General features: G+C 35.0%; 1 protein-coding gene across 1 annotated transcript; it reads right to left on the bottom strand.

Moving 5' to 3' along the window:
- Positions 1-2,121: 2,121 nt before the first annotated feature.
- On the bottom strand, positions 2,122-16,396 carry snw1 (SNW domain containing 1). The gene is made up of 14 exons (XM_056480894.1): positions 16,357-16,396; positions 13,223-13,376; positions 11,406-11,567; positions 11,207-11,302; positions 10,263-10,369; positions 9,260-9,364; positions 9,106-9,175; positions 8,874-8,939; positions 8,648-8,764; positions 8,192-8,333; positions 7,621-7,723; positions 7,107-7,224; positions 4,672-4,835; positions 2,122-2,528 (listed from the first exon to the last, which is right to left on the bottom strand). The coding sequence occupies exons 1-14, from the start codon at positions 16,368-16,370 to the stop codon at positions 2,336-2,338; spliced, it is 1,611 nt and encodes a 536-aa protein (XP_056336869.1). The 5' UTR covers positions 16,371-16,396; the 3' UTR covers positions 2,122-2,335.
- Positions 16,397-23,041: the final 6,645 nt, after the last annotated feature.

Genomic DNA, 23,041 nt, shown 5'->3' with positions numbered 1-23,041 from the left:
TGCTGTCCTGCTGGTTATATTACAACACTTTTTTTATTATGAAAAAACAGCCATTATTGGTGAATAATAAAAATCATGCAAAACATTCATTCATTCATTTTCTTTTCAGCTTAGTCCCTTTATTAATCCGGGGTCGCCACAGCGGAATGAACCGCCAACTTATCCAGCACGTTTTATGCAGCGGATGCCCTTATAGCTTCAACCCATATTTGGGAAACATCCATACACACTCATACACTACAGACAATTTAGCCTACCCAATTCACCTGTACCGCATGTCATTGGAATATGGGGAAAACCGGAGCACCCGGAAGAAACCCACACGAACGCGGGGAGAACATGCAAACTCCAGAAATGCCAACTGACCCAGCCGAGGCTCGAACCAGTGACCTTCTTGCTGTGAGGCGACAGCACTACCTACGGCGCCACCACGTCGCCTCATGCAAAACAATTTTGTTAAACAGAAGTGTTGTAGTATAACCAGCTGGACAGCAGTGACGTGTGATCTGAATTTGGTGAAATACAGTAATTTACAGTAAAGTTATTGAACATTTTTTCATAATAAAAATTCATTAAAAATATACAAAATTGTTTTTTTAAACCAAGTTTAAAAATTTGATGATGAATTTTATGGCAGTATAATGTGTTAGAGGGAAGTTATTGACAACTTTTGTAGTATTGGTTTTCGCGTTTTGCTCTTTGTAGACGGTCCCTAAGGATCGGTCTCTCTTCGCAGCCTGCACATAGAGATCAATATAATACGTCCAGCGCGTAGGAAAGCTCATTTTTAGAAAAATAAGATTGTAGGTGATTGTATACATTTCGACGGTTGAAAAGAGATCCTATTTGTGTAGGAACAATGTTTCGGTCATGAGTTATTGATCCGGAAAATGCGAATCTGTTGCTAACTTTACTGAAGTCTTACAGAGCTTTTGGGGAGAGACCTGACCTGCCAGTTGTAATCCCGGCTATTTGATGACCGTATGTGGAATTAAACTGACTAATATACACAATTTGTAATAGAAAAGGTCCAGAAGAGTATTTTCATGATGATAAATCAATGTATAAAGCTGGAGAGAAAGTTAAAGCGAACGCAGAGCTCCCTGTCTGCTGACTGCATGATTAGCGTCGGTAACCCACCAGTCAGTTTACGGGTCGTTTGAAGACCTTATTTGGGATAAATGTACTGGAAATATCACTGATGTAACGCAATAGACTGTAAGGAATAAAAATATTATACATACAATTTTGATTGCTCCTATCGAGAGTGCAAAGAGAAGCGTCGATCTCGGAGAGCGAATGCGCTGGTGAAGCTGGGAAAGACGTGACCAGCCAGTTGTAATCCCGGCTATTTAAGGACCGTATCTGGAATTAAGCTGACTAATATACACAATTTCATAATAAGAAATCAATGCATCAATGTATAAAGCTGCAAAGACAGTTAAAGCAAACGCGGTAAACTCGGAGCTCGCTGTCTGCTGCCTGAACCCACCAGTCTGAGAGAGTGAAAGCGAACGTGGTAGGACCTTCTTTGAGGAAACATTGCTGCAAATGTCAGTGACGGAAACATATAGACTCTAAAGAATACCCAATGAAAAAACACTTCATAAAATTATACTCATGATGATAACAAGTAAATAAAAGCAGAGAAAGAAAAAGCGACAAAGGACACACCAGACGTAACTGCAACTAACCCACCACTGGCAGGTCACATGACCAGGCAATTGGACACTGGCGGCTGCCACCAGTCACTGTCAGGTCACGTGACCCGCCACTGGCGGCTCCCACCAGCCAGTTGAAGATTGAACCCAGACTCTAACATTTTAAAATAGTACCCATTTATTAATAGAGGTCCAACTTATTGACTTATTACTGCATAGAATACAAAATGAAACACTAATCCTTCCCCCCTTTTCAGGGAAAGCACACGCTTGCTGAAAGGCTTAATTTACAGCAGGGTATAAATAGCAGACTCAGCAAATGAAACTGCTGTTGACCAGATTTATAAGACTAATGGAGAGAGGCATTCAAAATTCATTTCACCTTGCACCAAAGCAGACGAAGCACTCTTACGATTCAACTAATTTCACGCCCGCCATGAACAATCATTCACATTCAATGTAATCCTCCATAAGGAATTTATTAGGATGGCTTTTACAATGCAACAGTAACTTGCAGAAAACATGGACTGGAAAAAAAAACATTTAAATGTCAGAGAATGACTAAAAAAATAGCATGACACACCATACTGCTAGTATTTTACCATTTACTATTCAGTTACAAAAAAAAGTATGGGGAGAAGGATTTGAGACTGCAGTTTGACAGAGAAAGTGTCTCACTCCTTCCTACGTTTCTTGTCATGGTCATAGTCCTTGGAGCGCCCACTAGTGGACGCTCTTTTGGAGCCTCCGTGCTGCTTGGCTTCCTCCAAGAACTTGTCCAGACCGAAAGGATCCTCCTCAAACTGTACAGGACCGTCCCGGCGGGGGCCATGGTCAGCACCTGAAAAGTCCCGGTCAGGAACAAACCTGGACGGAAAAGAGAAATAGATAAATTACCAAACAATAGTGTACATTTGTTATGATACTACCCACTTCCAAAAAAAAAAAAAAAAAAAAAAAAACACTCAAATGAGCATAAACATGTTAAAGGGAAACCTATTATGCCCCTTTTCACAAGATGTAAAATTAATCTGATGTCCCTAGAGTGTGTATGTGAAGTTTCAGCACAAACTTTCCCACAAATAATATATGTATTTTTTAATTTCTTTGAAACTGCTCCTTTTAGGCTTTGATCCGAATTATGGCGCTTTGGTAACTGTCACTTTAAATTCAAATAAGACCGTGCTCATAGTATTCTTTTCAAAAGAGGGCAGAGCTACAAATGCCTGTGTCAGCATAGAGATTTAAAAACAAGGCCAATGTGCTATGCTAATGAAGGAAAGATCACAAGTTTTTGAATCTGCCTCTATGCTGACAGAGGAATTTGTAGCTCGGCCCTCTTTTGAAAAGAATACTAGGAGCACGATCTTATTTAAGATTAGATCATTACTAATGGGCGGGGCTTTCCCACTCTGATGACATGTACAAAGGGAGAACGTCAATCAATTTGTTTCTGGAGACAATTTAACAAGTGCTACTATAAAAAAATTGATTGAACACATTTTTACCATTAGAACAGGGTTTCTGCAGGTTTCATTAAGTTAAATTTAAGACTTTTTAAGACCATTATGAATGAGATTTTAGACTTATCCGAGGCTAAACACTAAGGATTTTTTGTAACGGCTCAGTTAAATTAATGGAATAATATAAAAATTGTAAAAAAAAAAAAAAAACAAACAAACGTTTTTATTTCTTAACCACATATTTTATTGTGTCAAAACAAAAAACCTTGTATAGACTTTTTTCAACATTGTTTTTTTTAATGACAAGTTTAACATTGTTAAAAGTATATTTATTACGAAGAAAACAACACGAATAATGAAAAATATATATTTGTTTGCTTTTGGTCCAAATGAATGGAGTATAACTCCTTTCCAACTTCATGCATTTCATGCCTATTTATAAATATTATGTCTACAATAGTTTTGTGTAAATGGATAATTATGTAAAGGGATATATTGTTGTTATTATCATGAGGAATTGTTTAATTGTTTTTAGTTCTTTTCTTCATTAGAAAATATAATTTAAAAAAAATTGCTGTAAAATGTTGTGAAACAGCTGCTGTGAAATAATCTCTTTTGCAATAAAAAGCTTATTTAAAAAAAAAGTATATATATATATATATATATATATATATATATATATATATATATATATATATATATATATATATATATATATATATATATATATATATATATATATATTGTTGGTGATTGGAAGGGTGCAAGCCTAATTGGGTAACTTTACTTCAACAACTTTTAAAATTAAGACCTGTTTAAAATTATTTAAGACCTTCAAAACAATATTTCTGTGAATTTATTAGGACTTATTAAGGCCTAAAATTTTGTTTTTGAAATTTAAGACCTTTTAAGTCTTTTAGACCGCGCGGACACCCTGGTAGAAGCTGGTTATATACAAAGACTTTTACCACACAACTGTGTTCAAACCTCTTAAAAATGTGATTTTGAAACTTCCGTCAAAGTGACTTTTTAAAATGTTATACAGGGTACTTTTACAGCATTGATGTTGTAACAATTAAAATTCAGCATTCATTTAGTTGTTCAAGTGTAAAATGAGATAAAAAGCCTTTTACACGCATGCACCGTCAGGATCAGCAGGCTAGGGCAGAAACTCCATTGAAAATACTGGGGTAAAATAAATGTTCATATTTTAAAGAGATGGTGCAGAAAAATGTAATTTAATGCAGTGCTTCTGCATTCTGAGACCTACTGTTTCATATAGCAATCAAGCAGTGAAGGTGGTTAATTTTTAAAGAAACGCATGATGTTGTAATGACACAGTTTATCGGAAGCGTTTGACCCAGGTTACTAAAACTTCTGCATATACCCTATAGGCCCCCTTTATTGAGATCATAATGATCGCCTTGGCATTTCAAAATGCTAGAATTGAATGGTCTCTTTAAAATTTATTTTTCTCTTTTCTCTTTTGTTTTGGTCTAGTCTGTGGTTAAAATGAATGCAAATGTTTAATCAAAATGCCACAGTACCTGTTGTTCTGCATGAGGGTGTCCAGGTCATCTCCATACATGTCTTTATCCACATTCTTACTGGGCCTGTAAATATTCTGTGCCATGTCTCTACCACCTCTGAAGGGCTGATCGTACACATTATACATCTCATCCTCTCCACCAGCAAAACCACTGTCCATTCCCTGAAAAACACAAATAATGAGTTCCAAATTGAAAGGAATCAAAAACGCATTGCTATGAAACAAACATCTTACAGTCTGCATTTGCTAGAAATACTTTTTTTTTTTTACATCTAAATATCCTGAGGACAGGGAGGAACTAATTTACCACAATTTTTAAACTTTAACCATTACAATGTTAAAAGACATCAAAATATTTGAGTAAATTCAAAATATAATATTATATTACATATAAGATTTGAGATTGTGTGAAATAAACAAAAACAAAACAAAGTAGTGTGCAGAGTATAAGCACATTTTGTCAGTAAAGTCGGTTCTGTAATGGGTTCTGTAATTGTAAATCTTAGCAAGCTGTCGATTAGTAATGAAGCTTATTTTGATTTCTGTCATGTATACAAACATTACTTTAATTAAATACTTTTTGAAATGTACATTGATGTCATTCTGCTGCTGCCAGATGCGAAAATTCATTTGGTGTGCGAATATTCACAGTGCATTATGGGTATTTTCTAGCTGTTGAGTGTACATGGGTTGCAATCCATTGTGAGATGCATCGAGTGTACTTCACAATGTCCACTATAGCTTATGACAACTAGAAATGCAGTTTTCTGAAATAGAACATTATTTAAGGGTATAGGGGTAATTTCAGAAATAGCCAGAGTTCAATGGCAATGCAGTGTCGCATGCGATAATGAAATTGGAAGATAATCGTTCTTCAATTACAGCTGTTTGTGTAGCTTTTTAAGAATAATCGCAGTGGTGTTGATATCATCGTCACATGTTTGGAGAGCTAATTGGTTAGCTTTATAGTTCAAACATGAACATGTTAATTTAGCCTATGGCATGATGAAATATTGATTAAATTCTGTGAATATTTATAGAGCTAATGCATGTTACAACTGTGCAATAAGGCTTCAATAGTAGTTAATTTAACTAAACTCACTATGAAAACTAAAAAAGCTTTGATTAATATAATGTCCTGTTAATTTCTTAGTTAATGCCCAATAATACGTTAAAATTGTAGTCATAATCTGATCACAGGTCGTAATGGGTTTATTAAATTGAGTTAACTAACAAAATTCAGTTGTACGTTTAAACCAATATTAACATGGAAAGTGAAATAAATCTGGCCTTTTCTGAAAGTTGATTTTCATCTATTAAAACTTACTAAAAGTACTGTATTCTTACTTGTACTGTAGAATTATTTAGCCATCTAATCTGGTTCAACTAGACCCCCTAGTTTTTCGCAATTCCGCGATCTCTAAATCCAACGCAAAATTGGATTGTTTTGGCATATTGTTTTGCAGCCTATACAGTAAGCAGACACAGATGAAGCACGGGTGATTTACATGTGAAGTCAATGCAAAGATGCGATTAGACATCCTGTGGTGCAAATTGGGCGTTTCGGGTGTTTGGTGCGCTTCAGACTGCAAAAGAAAGTAGGTTCAAATATCTAACATACGGAGCAGTGGAAGAGACAGAAAAGCAAGCATCTTACAATGATGGAGATGGGTTCAAGCATGACGGCAGCTGGATGTGACTGAATTGAAAGGCATTATTTGTGCTTTACATGTAAAGGCTGGTATTATGATGTCCGTGCAATCAATAAATGATTTCGTTTAACTCTTTGCCTGTGGTTAAAAAGAGAAAACACTTCCCTGCCATTGACGAGTTTTATGCCAGTCCATGTTTTAGGTGTATTACAATAGGGGAAGCCCTAACACGCGCTGAGTGAGGTACATGTCATGTTCCGGGAGTTAAATCTGAGAGAAAGTAAGATTGTGGGTAAAAATAATAGTTATACAACATTACTTTGGCTTAATCTATACCATTTTAGATCTGTTTTAGATTTTGTCTTGACAAGAGACCAAAATAAAGAAGCTTTAGGTTTATGATTTGTGTCATTGTCATAGTGTCAGACTGCACACCTAACATAGCAAGCTACCTAATATGGTAAATAATACGCTTAATTATTGTTATTATACTTGTTAAAGTAATCGTTTTTTGCAACTAAAGTCAATATTGTAATAACACTATTTAATTTGCTAGTTATAAGTCTATTAGTCAATTTGAATCAATGAATGCAATTAAAGCTAAAAGATTATACTGCAACTATAGGACAAAATGCAGCTTATGTTTACTCACAATTGCATTTTCATTCTGATATATTGCCCAGACCCCCCAAAAAATCTACTCTAACTAAAATATCTCTTTAGTGGTTTAAAATCAGTTAAGTGTCCAATCCAAGATTAGCAAAGCCTGAGGGTTGATTACCTTGCTCTGATTGAAGAGTCTCTGGTCATATTGAGCCTCACTAGAGGTACGGGGGTTCGGCTGGCCAAGGGCAATGAGCTCACTGATGTCCCTGTCTTGGTCCCTCTGAAGCTTTGACCTGGACAGAGCAAAAACCACACTGACATTAGCCAACTCCACAATAACACCTCATACAGACAGCCAGACAATTCATGCTACATTACACACATCTCAAACTGAGTGTTCAGAGTATTCTCACACGAACATCTTTTGAGGAAAAGGCATGAATAATTCAGGCACTTACAACTACAGATAAAATCGCTTTAAACAACTGAATGAAAAGCTCGGTCTGAATACAGAATGTGTCAGTTTATTTCACTAAAAGGTGCCTAATGTAAAAATGGACACCTTTGGGACTTGTGTGAGATCAGAGGACAGAAAATAATGCAGATTCATGCAAGTTAAAACGAAATGTGTGCACCAGTTGGACCGACCCATAAATGTTTTAAGGCAAGAGTATAAAAAATGCATGCACCTCTTATCGGGGGCGGCTCTGGAGATGTTCCTGTCATGCTGCCTATCTTTCCTCCTATCGTGACGAATCTCATCGCGCTCTCTGACTTCGGAATCTTCACCACCTGAGACAAAACCAGACACAAATGGTTATGTGACAGCATTACCAAGGTCTAGTCTAAGGATCAGTTTAAAACCAAGGTCGATATCAGCTTCAATGACTATTTAGTGGCAAAAACAGATACAACTTACAATATAAAACATATTTATAAAACAACAAAAATCCATTAACCACAATAAATAAACACATAAGAAAGTTTTAACAGTTTTTAGGAAGGATTCTAGTACTGGTCCGAATACCATATTTTGAGCTTAGAAGCTTTGATAATAATGAAAATATTTATTTAATAATTTGAATGTCGTTTTACAGTACTTAAACTTGCAATTCAAGTTTAAATGATAAAACCTGTGTGATCTCAAACTGTTTCTAAATAAAACTTAAAAGACATACCCAATTCGCTTTTTAGGACCTTGCCACTATGCTAGCATGAAGTTGTCATTAAATGACTGGCTAAGTCTTTTAGTTTTGGTACCTTTATCACCGTGGGGTTTGATACCAGCTCTCCTGTCTCTGGCCATCTTAGCCAGCTCTCTCAACTTCTCTTCTTTCTTTTCTTTCTCTTTCTGGGCCATCTTCTTTTCCACTTGAGCTCTCATCTCCACAGCCTCTCTGGCCTGCACAAATCACATAACCAACATTACCATAACCAGCCTTGTGCACATATCAGCTGAAAGTAAAACCCTGCAAAACCCCACACAGACCGTTTAATTAGGAACTGTTTGCATTAGAAAAAGTCTGCATTCCAGACCATGAATTGCTCTCAAAATTTATCAAAAAGACGCCAACATACTTTCACAGACGTCACCTTGAAACAGATCAGTGGTTCAGACATTCTTCAGTCTTTTAGAATACTTTTTCCATTTGTAAAAGTTAGTAAACTTAGCAATGTCTGTCAAAGTGTTAAGGGATGCGTAAACAAGAAGCGTACCTTTCTGTCTGCTATGTACAAAGCCTCGGCCAGTTTGGCAAAGTTTTCATTGATGTGGACGGTTTGGAGGCCTCGTCCGTCAGCCGCCAAACGCTTGTCTAGAGGAATGGTGTAACCCTGAGAAGTAACAAATGAGAGATGTTAGAAAGCAATGTGGGTTGTATTCATTGTCAATATTTTGGACAGACAACAAACAGCTGAATCATTAATGAAGGCTCGGCGATACCTTTGCGTTCTTCCAGTTGGAAATACATGGAGGAATCTTCCATTCCTGCTGTTCTTTCACTGTCATCTAAAAAAAAAAACACACACACACAAAAGAAAAACAATGATGCTTTGAGGTCTGTTGGGATATTCTCAGAAATACTTCAAGACAGGCTTGTATGGATTTGGAGTGTAAACAAAGCTGATGACTATCGATGTTTGGGATCGATATTTAGAGGAAGCAAGACTCCCACCTTTCTGCTTGGAGAGTGCATGACTGGAGCAGGAGGGGAAGGAGGTCCACGAGGAATTTTCTTATTGATTCTGTAAGAAAACAAAAAAAAACATTGAGTTTCTTAAGAGTTTCCCTCATAGATCACTTTAAAAAAGCAGATGAAAACAACATACTTGAATCGAGGGGGTTCCATTGGATCTTTCTGCATTTCCACCATACGGATGACCCTCTGTTTTGCTCCAGAGTTAAATGCGAGACCTTGCTGAGAGGGTGTGTACCTTTAAGAAATATAAAAACATTTTTGACAAAATAATTTTGGAACTTAAACAACTGAAATACAGATGTGTTTAAAGACAATTAGATGTGTGAGTAAAGACAATCATGTAGAAAATAAGTTTCTAAAAGATTGTCACAAGTTCAAAATAAGCCCCATTTCAAGAGTCCTCACTTAGATATGCTTGACGCTAATAGCACGTTTGGCATGCTGTCCCGGGAGAGAACCCTGAGCTCAGAGATAATTGAGCCCAGAGCTCCCATCTGGTCAATAAGCATATAAGAGGGTCCGAGATCAGGTAGGTCTCAAGAGCTCCCCTGGTAAAGGGAGAAAGAGGAGGAAATGGGGTGGAAGGGGGAATCCTTCCAAAACAAAGATAAGGTAGTAGGGCAAAATCGGTCCATTTATTGTTAGCCTGAATGAATCTGATTGGATTATTACTGATTACGGATGAGAGGTCAGCCACGATCAATCATATCACACGCTCCTCTTGAAATTAGTTTGTAAAACTTCACTTATACAGTATCTGTGGCATAACCTCCATTATTAGAGAATATAATTGTCTTCTCAGTGTTTTTATAGCTAAACTAATAACAATGATGCATCAAAAAAAAAAAAAAAAACAAGAGCTCAACTATTCCGACCTCAAAGTAAATTTAGACGACTTCAAAGAATAAACTGTTGATGATTTAAGCGTTTGCTTTAACAAAACCTGTAGCTTTTCATCACAGTTTTTAAACACTAGCTAAAATGCTTTACTTTTTTAGAATAAGGAAGAGGTTTATATATTTTTCTAAAGTGAATGAACATCATACTGTTGAAACTGCTCAACTTGTACTAAACCCAGAAGATTTATTCAAATTCAACCATTTCACATCATTCATCAGTGAAGTCACTCTTACCGAATGTATTGCGCGGGGGCCTGTTTATCTGCAGCACGCACAGGCATGGCTGCAGCGATTTTCTGTGAAACCTGTTTCTCCAAAGCTAATCTGGTCTTTTCTGTAAGCTACATCAGGGGTAAAAAGGAAAAGTTAATCATGCGACCATTTGATTTCATGTGAACTGTTAGAACAGAAATATTTACATTATCAATGCTGTTTTAGCACAAGAGTACAAAAGAGTTATGCAAATTAAGGATTTCAAGCCAGTGCATGTATATTCAGGGTTTCTGCAGGTTTCTTCAAGTCAAATTTAAGACCCTTTTAAGACCAATATGAGTGAAATTTTAGACTTATAGGGCTAAACACTAAGGATTTTTTTTTCTAATGGCCTGGTTACTTCTATAAATAGTTTTTGTATTAATGGAAGACCATGTAAAGGGATGTATATTTATGCAATAAAAAAAACTTAAATATAAAAAAAAGCTAATACTCATTATTGGTGATTGGGTGATTCCGATTTACTTGGACACAGGAAAATTAAGACCGGTTTAAAATGATTAAAGACCTACAGCACTGTAATATAGTGAATGCAAGACTTTTTAAGGGCTAAAATTTAGCTTTTGAAAACATTTTAACACTTATGTGACATTAAAACTCCGCAGACACCTAGATACACTGGTGTGTAAATGAATACTAACAAACCTAATGTTAATGTGCCATTGAATCAAACAACAATGATAGAAAAACACTGTTTAATTATGTTTTCTTATTATTCACTTTAGCAACATAAGAAAAATTGCAACATTTACATAATTTCAAAAAGACACACATTAAATTTGTGTAAATATTACAGTATTTCATTTTCAAATAAAAGCGTACATTATAGCAGTCTTTAGCATGATTGTGAAACTGATATAAACTAATGAAATATATCAGAAACTGCTACTGAATTGTCTCATTACCTCTCTCACTGCCTCTTCATCTGGTTTCTGCAGCTCTGGATCATCTTGGTTTAGCACTTCCTTAGGAAGCATATCTGTGTATTTACTGAAGATGACCTGTTTAAAAAAAACAAAATAATAATGAAAACAAATCATATCCCTAGGTGAGAGCCACTGAAAATATGAATAAAATATTAAATAAAACAAGAAGATCAGGTACCTTGTCTTTGCTTTGGCCCTGTCTGGCAATAGCATCATATTTTATCTTGCCCTCAGCATCCACCTGCACTGCAAGAGCATTAGACGTCCTTTTTTTCCTACCCATTTCCAGAGGATACTGGGCAACATGGATCTCCGGAAAAGCTCCTCCATCTCCAAAGTCCTTTAAAAGAAATATCATTCATTAATTTACTTATTTTATTTTTTTCCTTCGGTTTTGTCTCTTATTTATCAGGGGTCACCAATGCGGAATGAACAGCCAAAAGAAATATCATAACACTTATAATTAGATTACAAGAGTAATTTTACAGTATGGTTGAATATAACCCATGACCTGCTACCAGCCATTTTTAGGTCATTTTTAGAGTGGCAAATCATTTGGCTGACTTATTTTCTATTTTTTGGCTGAACTGCCTCTGAACTGACTTTTGATGTGAAATGAAAAAGCATCACACAATGTATGTTTAACCATTTGTAATTCTCAGTGGATATTTCCTACTATTTTTGACCATATTTTTTTAAACCTAAAAAATGTGATTACCAGGAAAGCAAAAACAATTGTTCCATTTTGTCAAGTTCAATTTTAGTATTTAAAGTGTACTCACATTTAAAATAAAATAATAGTTTATAGAAAAATTTGAGCACATTCTAGGTTTGTTTTTCAAATTGCATTCTACTATTAAATGTTACAAATTCCTACAAGCACTTCCAAAATAAAGTGGTACTAGTTGTGCAATAAACATTTTAAATCCAATATGTATAGCTAAAGAACTACTTTGTCATTTGTTTTGGTTAGTAGATTTAGGAAATGTCACATTCTGATTTGAAATCAGACGGAAATATAAGAGGGGTTGAGATTACTTATTTGAGTTAACATAAACGAGAGAACTCTTAATAGTAAAGCTGCAATGCTTCCAAATACAAAAAAATACAATGTTACTAAATTGATGCTTGGAAACACCTGGTTTTCATAAGGGGCCGTTTACACAGAATGTATTTTCTTCTTTCCAAAGATATTTATATTGTTCTATTTCTATTGTCCAAAGATACTTTTCTATTGTTTTTTTTTAATTGGTGGTTGTGTTTGACCATTACGCTAGCGTCATTTGAAGTGACATGTTTTTAAATGCCTTGTCAAGTTAAAAGATATTCAAATTTCACAAGCAGTGCAGCTTATCACTGTCAGTTCCACAGCAGTGGACCAATCACAAGAGCTTGGAGGCAGGGCCATCTTTCCAAGTTTCTGTTGGAAAAAGATGATGCAAGTTTTGCATCTCATGTTTTAGAAAGCAAAGACACATTCGTTGTGAATGAGCCACAAAAGTGTTACGGGTCTAAAAAGGTGAAAGCACAGTTCCTTTAATGTACATTCTGGTATTTGAGGCTGAAACTCACATGCCCCAAAATCTCATTGACTATATATATATATATATATATATATATATATATATATATATATATATATATATATGTTTTGTTTCATACATCTTCAACTACTTTATCACTTAATCAGATGCACTAAAAACTGTGTTGTTTCATTGTTTCAGGAACGACTGAAGAGAAATTTAAAGTTTATTTTAAAATGCAAAGCATCAAAACCTCATACTGTGTAAAAGCTCTACACAACTTAAGCGTGTTAAACTAAACTTACATACACTTGATGTCATCAGGCCCACTTGAAAACTTTTGCTAAACACAAATGTCAGGGTGTTATCACTTGTCTATTTAAAAATGTGAGTAATGGGACAAGGCCATAATGCAGCAAAAAATATAACAGCTATCAGCATGTAATGTTTAATGATCAGTTTATAGTAGTACCTCTAGTGCCCGGGGTACCCATGACTTTCTAAAGCCGTAAGGAGGAGGTTCTCTGCGGGTGGAGACCAAAGCAGTGGACTGGGATCTGTATGCCTGAGACCTCTCCTCTGCCTCCAGCTGGTCCTGGGACAGCTGGGTGGGTGCAGGGAGAAAACTAAAAGAGAATGGGGAAAAGAGCCAAGTCAGATTTAGGGATGTGCAATCTGATATTATAAATCATAAGGAATTTTTAAAAAGTCTATCCTATGTGGGGTCACAAAATATTAACAGTAATACTTTTTCATAATTTAAATGTGCGCAATATTACACTACAATATGAGGATGTAGAGAGGATCGGGAAAGGTCCACAAGCCAGGAATCGGGGATGCCAGGAGCAGTTGCACTAAACCACTGGGCAATTGTTATTTTATATCTGTACATTTATCAAACATTTTGCCATGACATTCTAAATAAAGCACACACAAAAAAACTAATCGTAAATTAATGAGTATAAACTTTAACAACGTAAAAAAAGATCTTATCTTTATCACTTATCGTGTTAAATTTCACTATTTCACTATAATTTCACTTATCGTGAAATTATATTTTTGTCTAATGGCATAGCTAGGGCTGCACGATTTATCGTATTATGATCACGTTAACAATATTTGTGGCCCACAATCAATAATTACATATTGTTGCGATTTTACAGCATAAAGACCAAGCCGTTATTTGAATGGGCGGAGTTTATGGATTGTACCACATCACAAGCATGAGGTGATTGCTTCTAGATTGCAATTTTTTTTTTTTTTCGAGGAATGCAATGTTAATCAGGTAGCCCTTGCTGCTGTTCATTCCAAACCTCCCAAGGTAACACAATAACCTTATTAACCACCTTAAAAGCCATCACAAAGTGGCTGGCATCAGTGGGTTATTGAGCTTAGGAGAATTCTGCTTTGCATCTTTCTATGCATTACTAACACTAACTAAACCAGACAACATTTGCTTTATAAGTTAACCAAATATTCGCAGAGATTCAGCAGTTTTTTTCTGACGCAGTTGCCAGTTATGTAGATAGAAGACACTGTATTCAATTGTTTTGATGTAAAAAAAAAAATAAAAAATTTATTGTGGCCCTGTTCACGCAGGTATTCAGGTTCGTTTTCATCAATCTGATGCAACTTTTATTATTTACAGAAAATAAAAATGCAATTAAAAGTTTCAGATCAATTAAACTCAATTTATAAAAAGACTAGCCTTTTTTATGCATTAAATAATGAAATAGATAACTCATTTCCTTTATTTCCAATTAGACCATGCACTTTAGTCTGTTTTACAGTTTTGATATGTATATATGCTTTTTTAAAATAACATTCATTTTACAAAAATATTAGCACATCAAAAGTAATTAAATTACCTGTCTTTTGATTAAAACCTTTATGCAAAAGGATCAGGAATTGATCGCGCGCAGCAAAAAAGGCAATGCATCGCTCTCATGACACGTTTCCAAGGATAAATTCGCATCCAAGTGTTGCTTTGAATAGTATAATAGTTCCACTGTTTATGAATGAGGAGGTGGAGAGAATGCGCTGTTTAGTTTTTCAGCTCAATATATATACATAAAAACTAATACTAAACAGCTCATAACGCTCAAAAAGTTAAACTAAATTGCACAACTCTTGTTGGTTGCACCCGCGGGATGCACAATGAATGAACCAACACGCCATTCTTTTAATTAGATATTTGTGAAGTATGAACTAACCGCAGGTGCTTTGTAATGTTAGTCGCAACACTCTACTTTATAACTTATTAGTTTATTACAATAATTACACTTAGCTCTGCCATCTTTCTTCACCACATGTAGCCACTCTTTTGAGCACATATTGCTGTCTATCTCTAAACAAATATTTAGATTATTATTGAAGGTGCTCTCCAGCGGCGAAGTTCCTGGCAGAATAGCAATTGAAAAAAATGTGCAAGCAGCAATTGGACAAGAGGAATCGAAATTTAAATTATATAACAAGCATCGGATTCTTAGTAACCAAGTTTTTTTTTTAATATTTTATGGCTGTGAAGTTTAATAAGAACATTTATATACACACATACATACATACATATATATATATATATATATATATATATATATATATATATATATATGTATATATATATATATATACACACACACACACACACACACACACACACACAAAGGAATAACCGTCATTATTAATCGTGATTAACACGGAGCAAAAAAATCGTGATTAGCATTTTTTCGGTTATCGTGCAGCCCTTTAATATAATTACAAAAAGTATCCTTTGCAAATTCTACATAGGGAAATCATATTAGCAGTCACCGACTATCAAAGTACAACATTGTACAGTGAAAAAAATTGTGCTTATGTTATTTTCAAGTCAAACTTACATATTATTTCAGACCGAATATTGTACCATGTACCAGGATACCATGAAGTACTATGATAAACAATATAGGGAGCATGTCATAAGTTAACACCGAACGGAATGTGCGAATATAAAACCAACTTTAACGCCACGTAACGTTAGATAAAAACTTCAATCTATATGCATTGGAACGTGGGTGACTTATGTATAAATGCAGTGGCCTCATTTATGACTTTAAGGTTACGTCGAAAAAAAGCAAACTAACGTAATGCATTAAGGGCCACATAAACACAGCCGTATCTTGGGCGAGAGCAGTGCTATGAGATTGTGTTGGAATGGTGTACATATACGTTACACTGATAAATTATAATTCTACGGCGATAATAAATAACGCTAGCCTAACGTTACATACCACATCCAGGAATGAAGATATAAAAGCGTTTTATAGCTTTAACAAGATATAAAAGCAAGTATAATGACTAAAAAACATAATGATGAGATATTCAAAGTCTTTTATATTTTGAACATGTTATTTTTTGCTTTTGCTGTGGCTCTAGCTTTAGCTTAGCATTCAAAGACCACAACACAGCAGGCCTCATCGTCTCACATAACACAAACCGGTTAATAATTGACACAGATTGTCCACAAATTGTAAAAGTACATTCATGAAAAACACATGTATGCTTTTAAATTAAGTTTTTAACACATACACGGAAGCATAAAACCTTAAAAACAGCTTCTCAGCGTCTTACCTTGTGAGCGACATCTTGGATTCTGTGCGTTCTGACGTCACTCTACTCTCTCATGACGTCTCGCGATGTTTAGAGAGTTTAGGAAGGAAGCGCTGTCAAAACTATATTAGGAGAACAATATACTGTGTAGCCTTTTAAAGGCTTTATATGTATCAAATAAGTCTATACATTCTATATATCCCTCTCTATACTATAAAGTAAATATTATACATTAGCCTACACTCTTCTGACAGCAAACATCACGTTGAAATACCACGTAGTATGGCAAGCCGTTTAACATTTAATCTATAACGCGTACTAATATTTTCATGTTACTACTAGTAATTATTTTTTAGATACTTGTATCTTTTCCATTAAGTACTAGTACTGTACATTAGATAGTGCTTATTCATTATATACTAGTGTCTATTCTTTACTAGTACTTAGGGCTGGGTGATAATTCAATAACTATAATTATCACGGTATATATTTTTTCGATAAAAAAATAATGACAGTTCTATAAATGTTTGATAATATTTGCGATCTATGCGTAACGCTGGGCAGGCATTTTGTAGCCTGCCCTTCCGGGTGCCGCACGCAGTACAAGTTTACAGCCATACAGTGTTAGTTGCACTTGGAGGAGTAAGAAAAAATAAGGTAAAAAATGTCACAGACATTGTTGACAAGAAACGTCACTAGACTTTAGTAATCTGGAGTTATTTAGTTTTTTGCAATTCAACACAAAACAGAGCAGATAGAGCAAACTGCAGACAACTTGTGTCACCAAAAGCAGGCAACACCACAAACTTGTTTCATCATTTAAAACAATACCACCATTATGGAGATGCTAATAAAATTACAGACCCAAACAAGTGTTGGTAAACCAGCGCAACTACCCAGCAGAGTTTGATGTCATTGTCTTTTTTTAAAGCTGTGCCTTACGAGAAAAAACCCCTGAAAAGACAGACGAAAGATATGATAGACAACACAATCTTAATGAACACTTGATGCTTGCTGTAAACTACAAGCTACATTATTTAAGGGCATTGTTACGACATTGATAGGAACTTTTGTTGTCAAGCTTATGTTTCCTTTTTAATATTAAGATATTTTCTTTGAAATCTACACTCTAAAAAACGTTGGGTTATTTATTTAACCCAATGGTTGAGTTAAAAAAAATATTTGGTGCTTTGTTGGGTTATTTTGAACATTTTATTGGGTTATTTATTTAATAACTCAACCAGTTGGGTTACAATTTTTGAATTTCAACAGTCAACTGATTGAACTGACACAGAACCGCTGTATTAATATGCGTACATGATGTTGTTCTTGCGTTATAAAGTTTATGCTAGCTCTAATGCAGTAATGTTGTTATTTTTTTTCAATCAAATTGCCTCTCCGTGTCGTGTTTTTTATATCTGTTTCACCTGGACTCTTAATTATTGATGATACAAGCCTGCGCGCTTTGCCGATCTATGCGGATAAAAATGCTTTCTCCACCTCCGTGTTCATCTCTACAGTTGTTTTGGAGGAAATGCTACACGTATTTGATATATTCTGCCGTCATTCTCGTCTTTAGGACCCAGCAGAGACATCAAACCGGAGTCGCGTCCAGTCTTGTTGAAGGTATGTTATGTTGTCTTAAAAAACACTGTCCTTTCGCTAGGAACCTATATTGTAACAACTAAATACTAATATAGACACATATATGTGCTACATTTTGTTCAGGAAGTTGCTAGTTTTCCCAAGAAGTACGGAATCCGAGCATTATATTATTATTGGTTAGTATTCGCCTCTAGAGGGCGCTGAATGGATAGCAACGTGAGAGAGTTACCTTGAACAAGAGCAGAGCAGAAGCTTGCTACATCGTCTTTCATCAGAAGAGGATTCATTATCCATTTCAAGGTACTTGATTATTATCTATTGAAAGTTAAATGTTATTATTACTGTTTGTGTGTACTATATTGAAGGCCCTAAAAATTGCATTTTCCCTACATCTTAAACTAACCTACAGGGATGAAACCTCAACCTTGATAATGTTAGATGCTAATATAAATGTTTAATCGGTTATAAATGTCATACAACAATTAAATATAAGCTTAAAAAAATTCTATATATAAGAATTGTAACATCTGCTAGCTTTGTATAATAATAGTAGTAATATATGCTAATAAACAATATTGCAAAACCCTTAAACATACATTGTCCTTGCCCAGTTTTCAATTCAAGTGATGCTGTGACCACTCAACTGATGAATGTTGCCTGTCAGCTCATGTTAATTTATGGTTTATTTTATTTTTTGTTTGTTTGTTCATTGTAGGTTGCTCTGGAAAGAGCGAGCTTTGGACCTCCTTGATAATCTTGTTGAGAAAGGTGAGAAAACAACAGCTCTGTATTTTGTAATATTTACATGATGTAAAAATGCACCGATACACACACTTAAGCAGGATCATACACTGTAAAGGTGTCTTTACATCACCATATGTCTTAAAATCAAATTCTACATTTGTAATTCTTCTGTAAATGCATTTATACTTCTCTGAACAGCACCGGTAGTGTGTAAAGACACAAATGCCTCTTTCAAAAGTGTTTCTGTGCCTTATTTGAGTGTGAATTTGGTATTAGACTCTGTATCAGGCATGAGGCCACAGGTAAGTACAGATGACAGATATAGAGTCTAAGCACACTTCAGAAATTTCAGAACTCCACTCCTGGAACATTTGACCAAATAAATTGAGATATTACATCAACCTATTTATATTAATTATTGCGTTATGACAATTTACTAACCGGTTCCAGTTATTTCAGCAGAAATCTGTTATCAAGCGATTGACTCTTTTGCAAGTTTCTGAGCTTGAGAATTAAGCACACTGATGAACATCAGTGCACAATTGACCATGTAAAATGGACCTTATTTGCCCACCAAATTTGCAAATATGATGCACCTTAACAACTCGCATAAAAGACTAATCCTGCAGCTAAAAGTGTGCATTTTCATAGTTTTTCTTTTCTCTTTATCTGTTTAAGGTACCCCTGGAGATGACCACTTCCTGTTATCTTTTCTCCATTGCTAAACTGGGTAAATACATGATTTTTGTTGTTATTTGGTCCGGCATACATGTGCAAATTTAAAATTTCTGTTTTAAGGTTGGAGCGAACATCATTTGGTATATGGAGGAGTAGGTCACTAAACCGTTCTTGGTGTGAAATTCCATAGCATTTTTTCAGTCAGTGGGGACGATCAAGTTTTTGATTTGCTTTGTCCTTTAAGTTATCATTTGTGGTCGGCAAAAAAAATAATAAATCAACAGCTTGAGTAAATGATGAATACACCCAAAAATCGGTGAAACACCCTCATTCAGCAGCAGATGCGAATCCATCACGTCCTGGAACTGGGTGAGTTTGCATTGCTGTGTGAAGTTTGCATGTCCCTAACTGTCCAAACGCATGCAGTATAGGTACATTTAATAAACTAAATTGGCCGTAGTGTATGGGTGTTTCACTGATTTTTAGGTGTATTCATCATTTATTCACCCTCAAGTTGTTTTTTTTTATTTTTATTTTTTCCTGCTGACCACAAATGATAACTTTAAAAGACAAAGCAAATCAAAAACTTAATTGTCCCCACTGATTTCAACAGAAGAAAAATGCTATGCAATTTCACTGTGGAACAAGAATGGTTTAGTTACCTATATTGTCTTACCTATAGGAGAGATTCAGAACAAGGGGAGGGTGAATTAATGATGACAGAATTTCCATTTTTGTGTAAAATATCCCTTTAATAAATCCAGTGTACTGTTTGCATGGCATGGATTTAAGTGCTGTTTTTGTTTTTAGATTGCTCAGGACGGGTATTTTATACCCACACACCAAAGAAACTTTTTGAAGTTTGGGGAGATGCATCACTGCGGATTCTCTCGTATTGCAAAAAAAAAAGAAGAGAGCCTTGGATCTACCAGTCCAAGCAGACATTTCTTCTGGTGAGACAATCCTGCATAACAGCTCTGTTTTAATCCCAATTTGTAGCATTTCACCTTTGATATATAAGGGGCTTGTTTTGAGATTAATTATTGTGTATTTTCTGTTTGATATAAAAACAGCCTTGAAGATCCTGCTTTGGAGATGGTGCTTTAACAAGTCTGCCAGCTATCCTTTCTCCACTGCCGTCCAGATTGTGCAGCAAGATGGTTCGGCCCTCATACCAGGAGGCAAAACAAGAATTTGTTTATTTGCGACCTCTAGGTGCATTATTTATGACAACAAACTTTGGACATTATTTAAGTTGTGTGTATACTTGTATTTCGTTCAGTACTTAGAGGAGGAGGAGCAACAGAGACAGAACCCTCTTGTCCTGCTGCTTGGGGATGAACTAAACTGCTCTAAGTCGTTTGTTATTGTGAATGAAGTGGCACTAAATTCATGGATTTAAATAAAGCTTTGCCAATGTAATAAAAGCGGTGTATTTTTTATTTACATATAAAGATTACTACTGTAATAATAATAATAATTTATTATAATATAGTGGTTAAGCCACTTTTTGGCAAAATAACCCAACAAATTAGTTATTTTTATAACCCAAATTGTTGGGTTAACCTTATAAACCCAATGGATTGGGTTAAAATAACCCAACAGAAGGTCGGTGCCAAATTGACCCATCTATGAGTTACCTGTTGGGTTATTATTAACCCAACTGTTTTAAGTGAGTATATACCACTATTGTCCCTCATCGATGTTAAAATAACTAGCCTTTTTAGAGAATATCATCACTGTGGAGAAATCAGATGCTCAAGACATAATCTTTAAAATAATGACATTAAAAATGCAGCAAATTTATGACAGACGCTTACAACAACAGTGGATCATTAATTGAATTCTTTCCACGGAGCGAAGCAGCATCCACCCGCAGTTGTTTAAGATGGGCACGAAATCAAAAAAATATATACACTTTATATATTTTTCTTTGAAAATGTATCTTTTTGCAACTAATTTCATTATGTATAACTAATGTGTAACTTAATTTAATGTATATTTTGTTGGTCAGATATCTACAACATAAACAAGAAGAGCAAATAACATCTGAGGTGAAGAGCTTTAAAACAAGTCTGCCATAGTATATGCTTTAGCGCCAAAACAATCCAATAAACAGTTTTCACAGTTTCAGTTTAATTCATTAACTAAGCACGGTTTGAGCAGCATGAGCTGGACAGTCTTTACAAACTATTTGCAGCACTGATAGTATTCTTAGGTTACCTCAGAAGATTAAACTCGGTCTGAAGGATGAGAGAGCTCGTTGAGTGAATGGAGAGGCTCCCCGCATGTCTCGCCGTGACGCGTGATTTATAAAACGAGAGTTTGCATAGGCCTATTTGTGCCAGTCTGTGAGATAAAATTGGTTAAAACACCCACAGATATCACGTAGATCTGCGCACAACAGGATTTTTTATCCGTCCCGCAATATGCGATATCAATAGGGTGACTTCATAAATAAGGTAAAGTGCACACACTTGATTATGTAATGCGTGGATGCGTCCCACAGTGCAAAGCATAACTAAACCTTTAAATGTCCATGCTTAATCAGTCATCGATAAGGTCTATCGATTAAAGGGTTATTGACAATTAATAGATCATCAATCAAGTAATCGTTAGCATCCCTAAATCTAATATATTAAAGGATATTTCACCCTAAATTAACCATACTCACTATTAAAAGGACAGTTCATCCAAAGCTGAAAATTTTATCACCATTAACTCACTGTTCTATAAAAGTTTGATTTCTTTTAAATGTAAACTCCCATTCAAAAGCAACCCATAATTTCAAATGTGTGTTACAAAACGTTTGGCATAAGACATTTGTTCTAGTTCTATTATGTTCCTTCTTCTGTCAGTCATATTTTTGAGTGTGAAACTAATAAATGGCATGATATCTTATGGGTTCACTCTTATTGGAAATAATATTGGGGGGAAAAAAACCATCATTAATTACTCAGAAAACAATTTAAAACTATTGATCAATCCAGTCTGCGATTTATGACATTTAAGACCAGTGACTGTTAAGAGGAAAAATAATAATAATAATAATAAAAAATCCGGACTAAATGTAATGGTTCTCATTTTCAGCACTGTATTGACCAAACTGTGCTTCATGCAATAACTGTGCTTCATGCAGGCTGGTGGGGGAATGTGGGGGTATGGTGGGAGTATGAAATAGGTTTTGTATTAAGTTTTGTAATTTAAATTTTATTTATTTATTTTATTTATTTTTTTTAAATATTTACTTTGTTTAGCAGAGGAAATACATTTACATCATAGGATAAACAGAAAGTAAATAATAATAATTAATATTAAGCTGTTAATTAATAATATTAGGCTGTGAACTATCCAATTAACTAATGGCTAATTTTCCAGTGTTTATTACCAATCCAGAATCTTAAAATCTATGCTACCTAATTGCACCCTAGAGAATCTATTATACAAAATATTTTCTTTGTGACAGCATTGACAGCTTCATGAAAGGTTGTATTTCATTTATACTAGGGGAAAAAGAATTGATATGGCTATAAAACAGTTTAGATATGGCTATAAAAGATTTAGAGATGTGTTAATATCACTTCCATGGCTAATATCTCTTTCCCATTCATCTGTATTGGCCTTCAAGGATATTTCACTGGTTGAAGACAGATTGCGTGTTAATTCACAGGGCTGCCGA

This window comes from Danio aesculapii, chromosome 20 (genome assembly GCF_903798145.1).
Source record: "Danio aesculapii chromosome 20, fDanAes4.1, whole genome shotgun sequence".
NCBI classification, from domain to species: domain Eukaryota; kingdom Metazoa; phylum Chordata; class Actinopteri; order Cypriniformes; family Danionidae; genus Danio; species Danio aesculapii.
The sequence above is the reverse complement of the archived record's forward strand: the minus strand, read 5'-3'. Positions and strand labels throughout refer to the sequence as shown.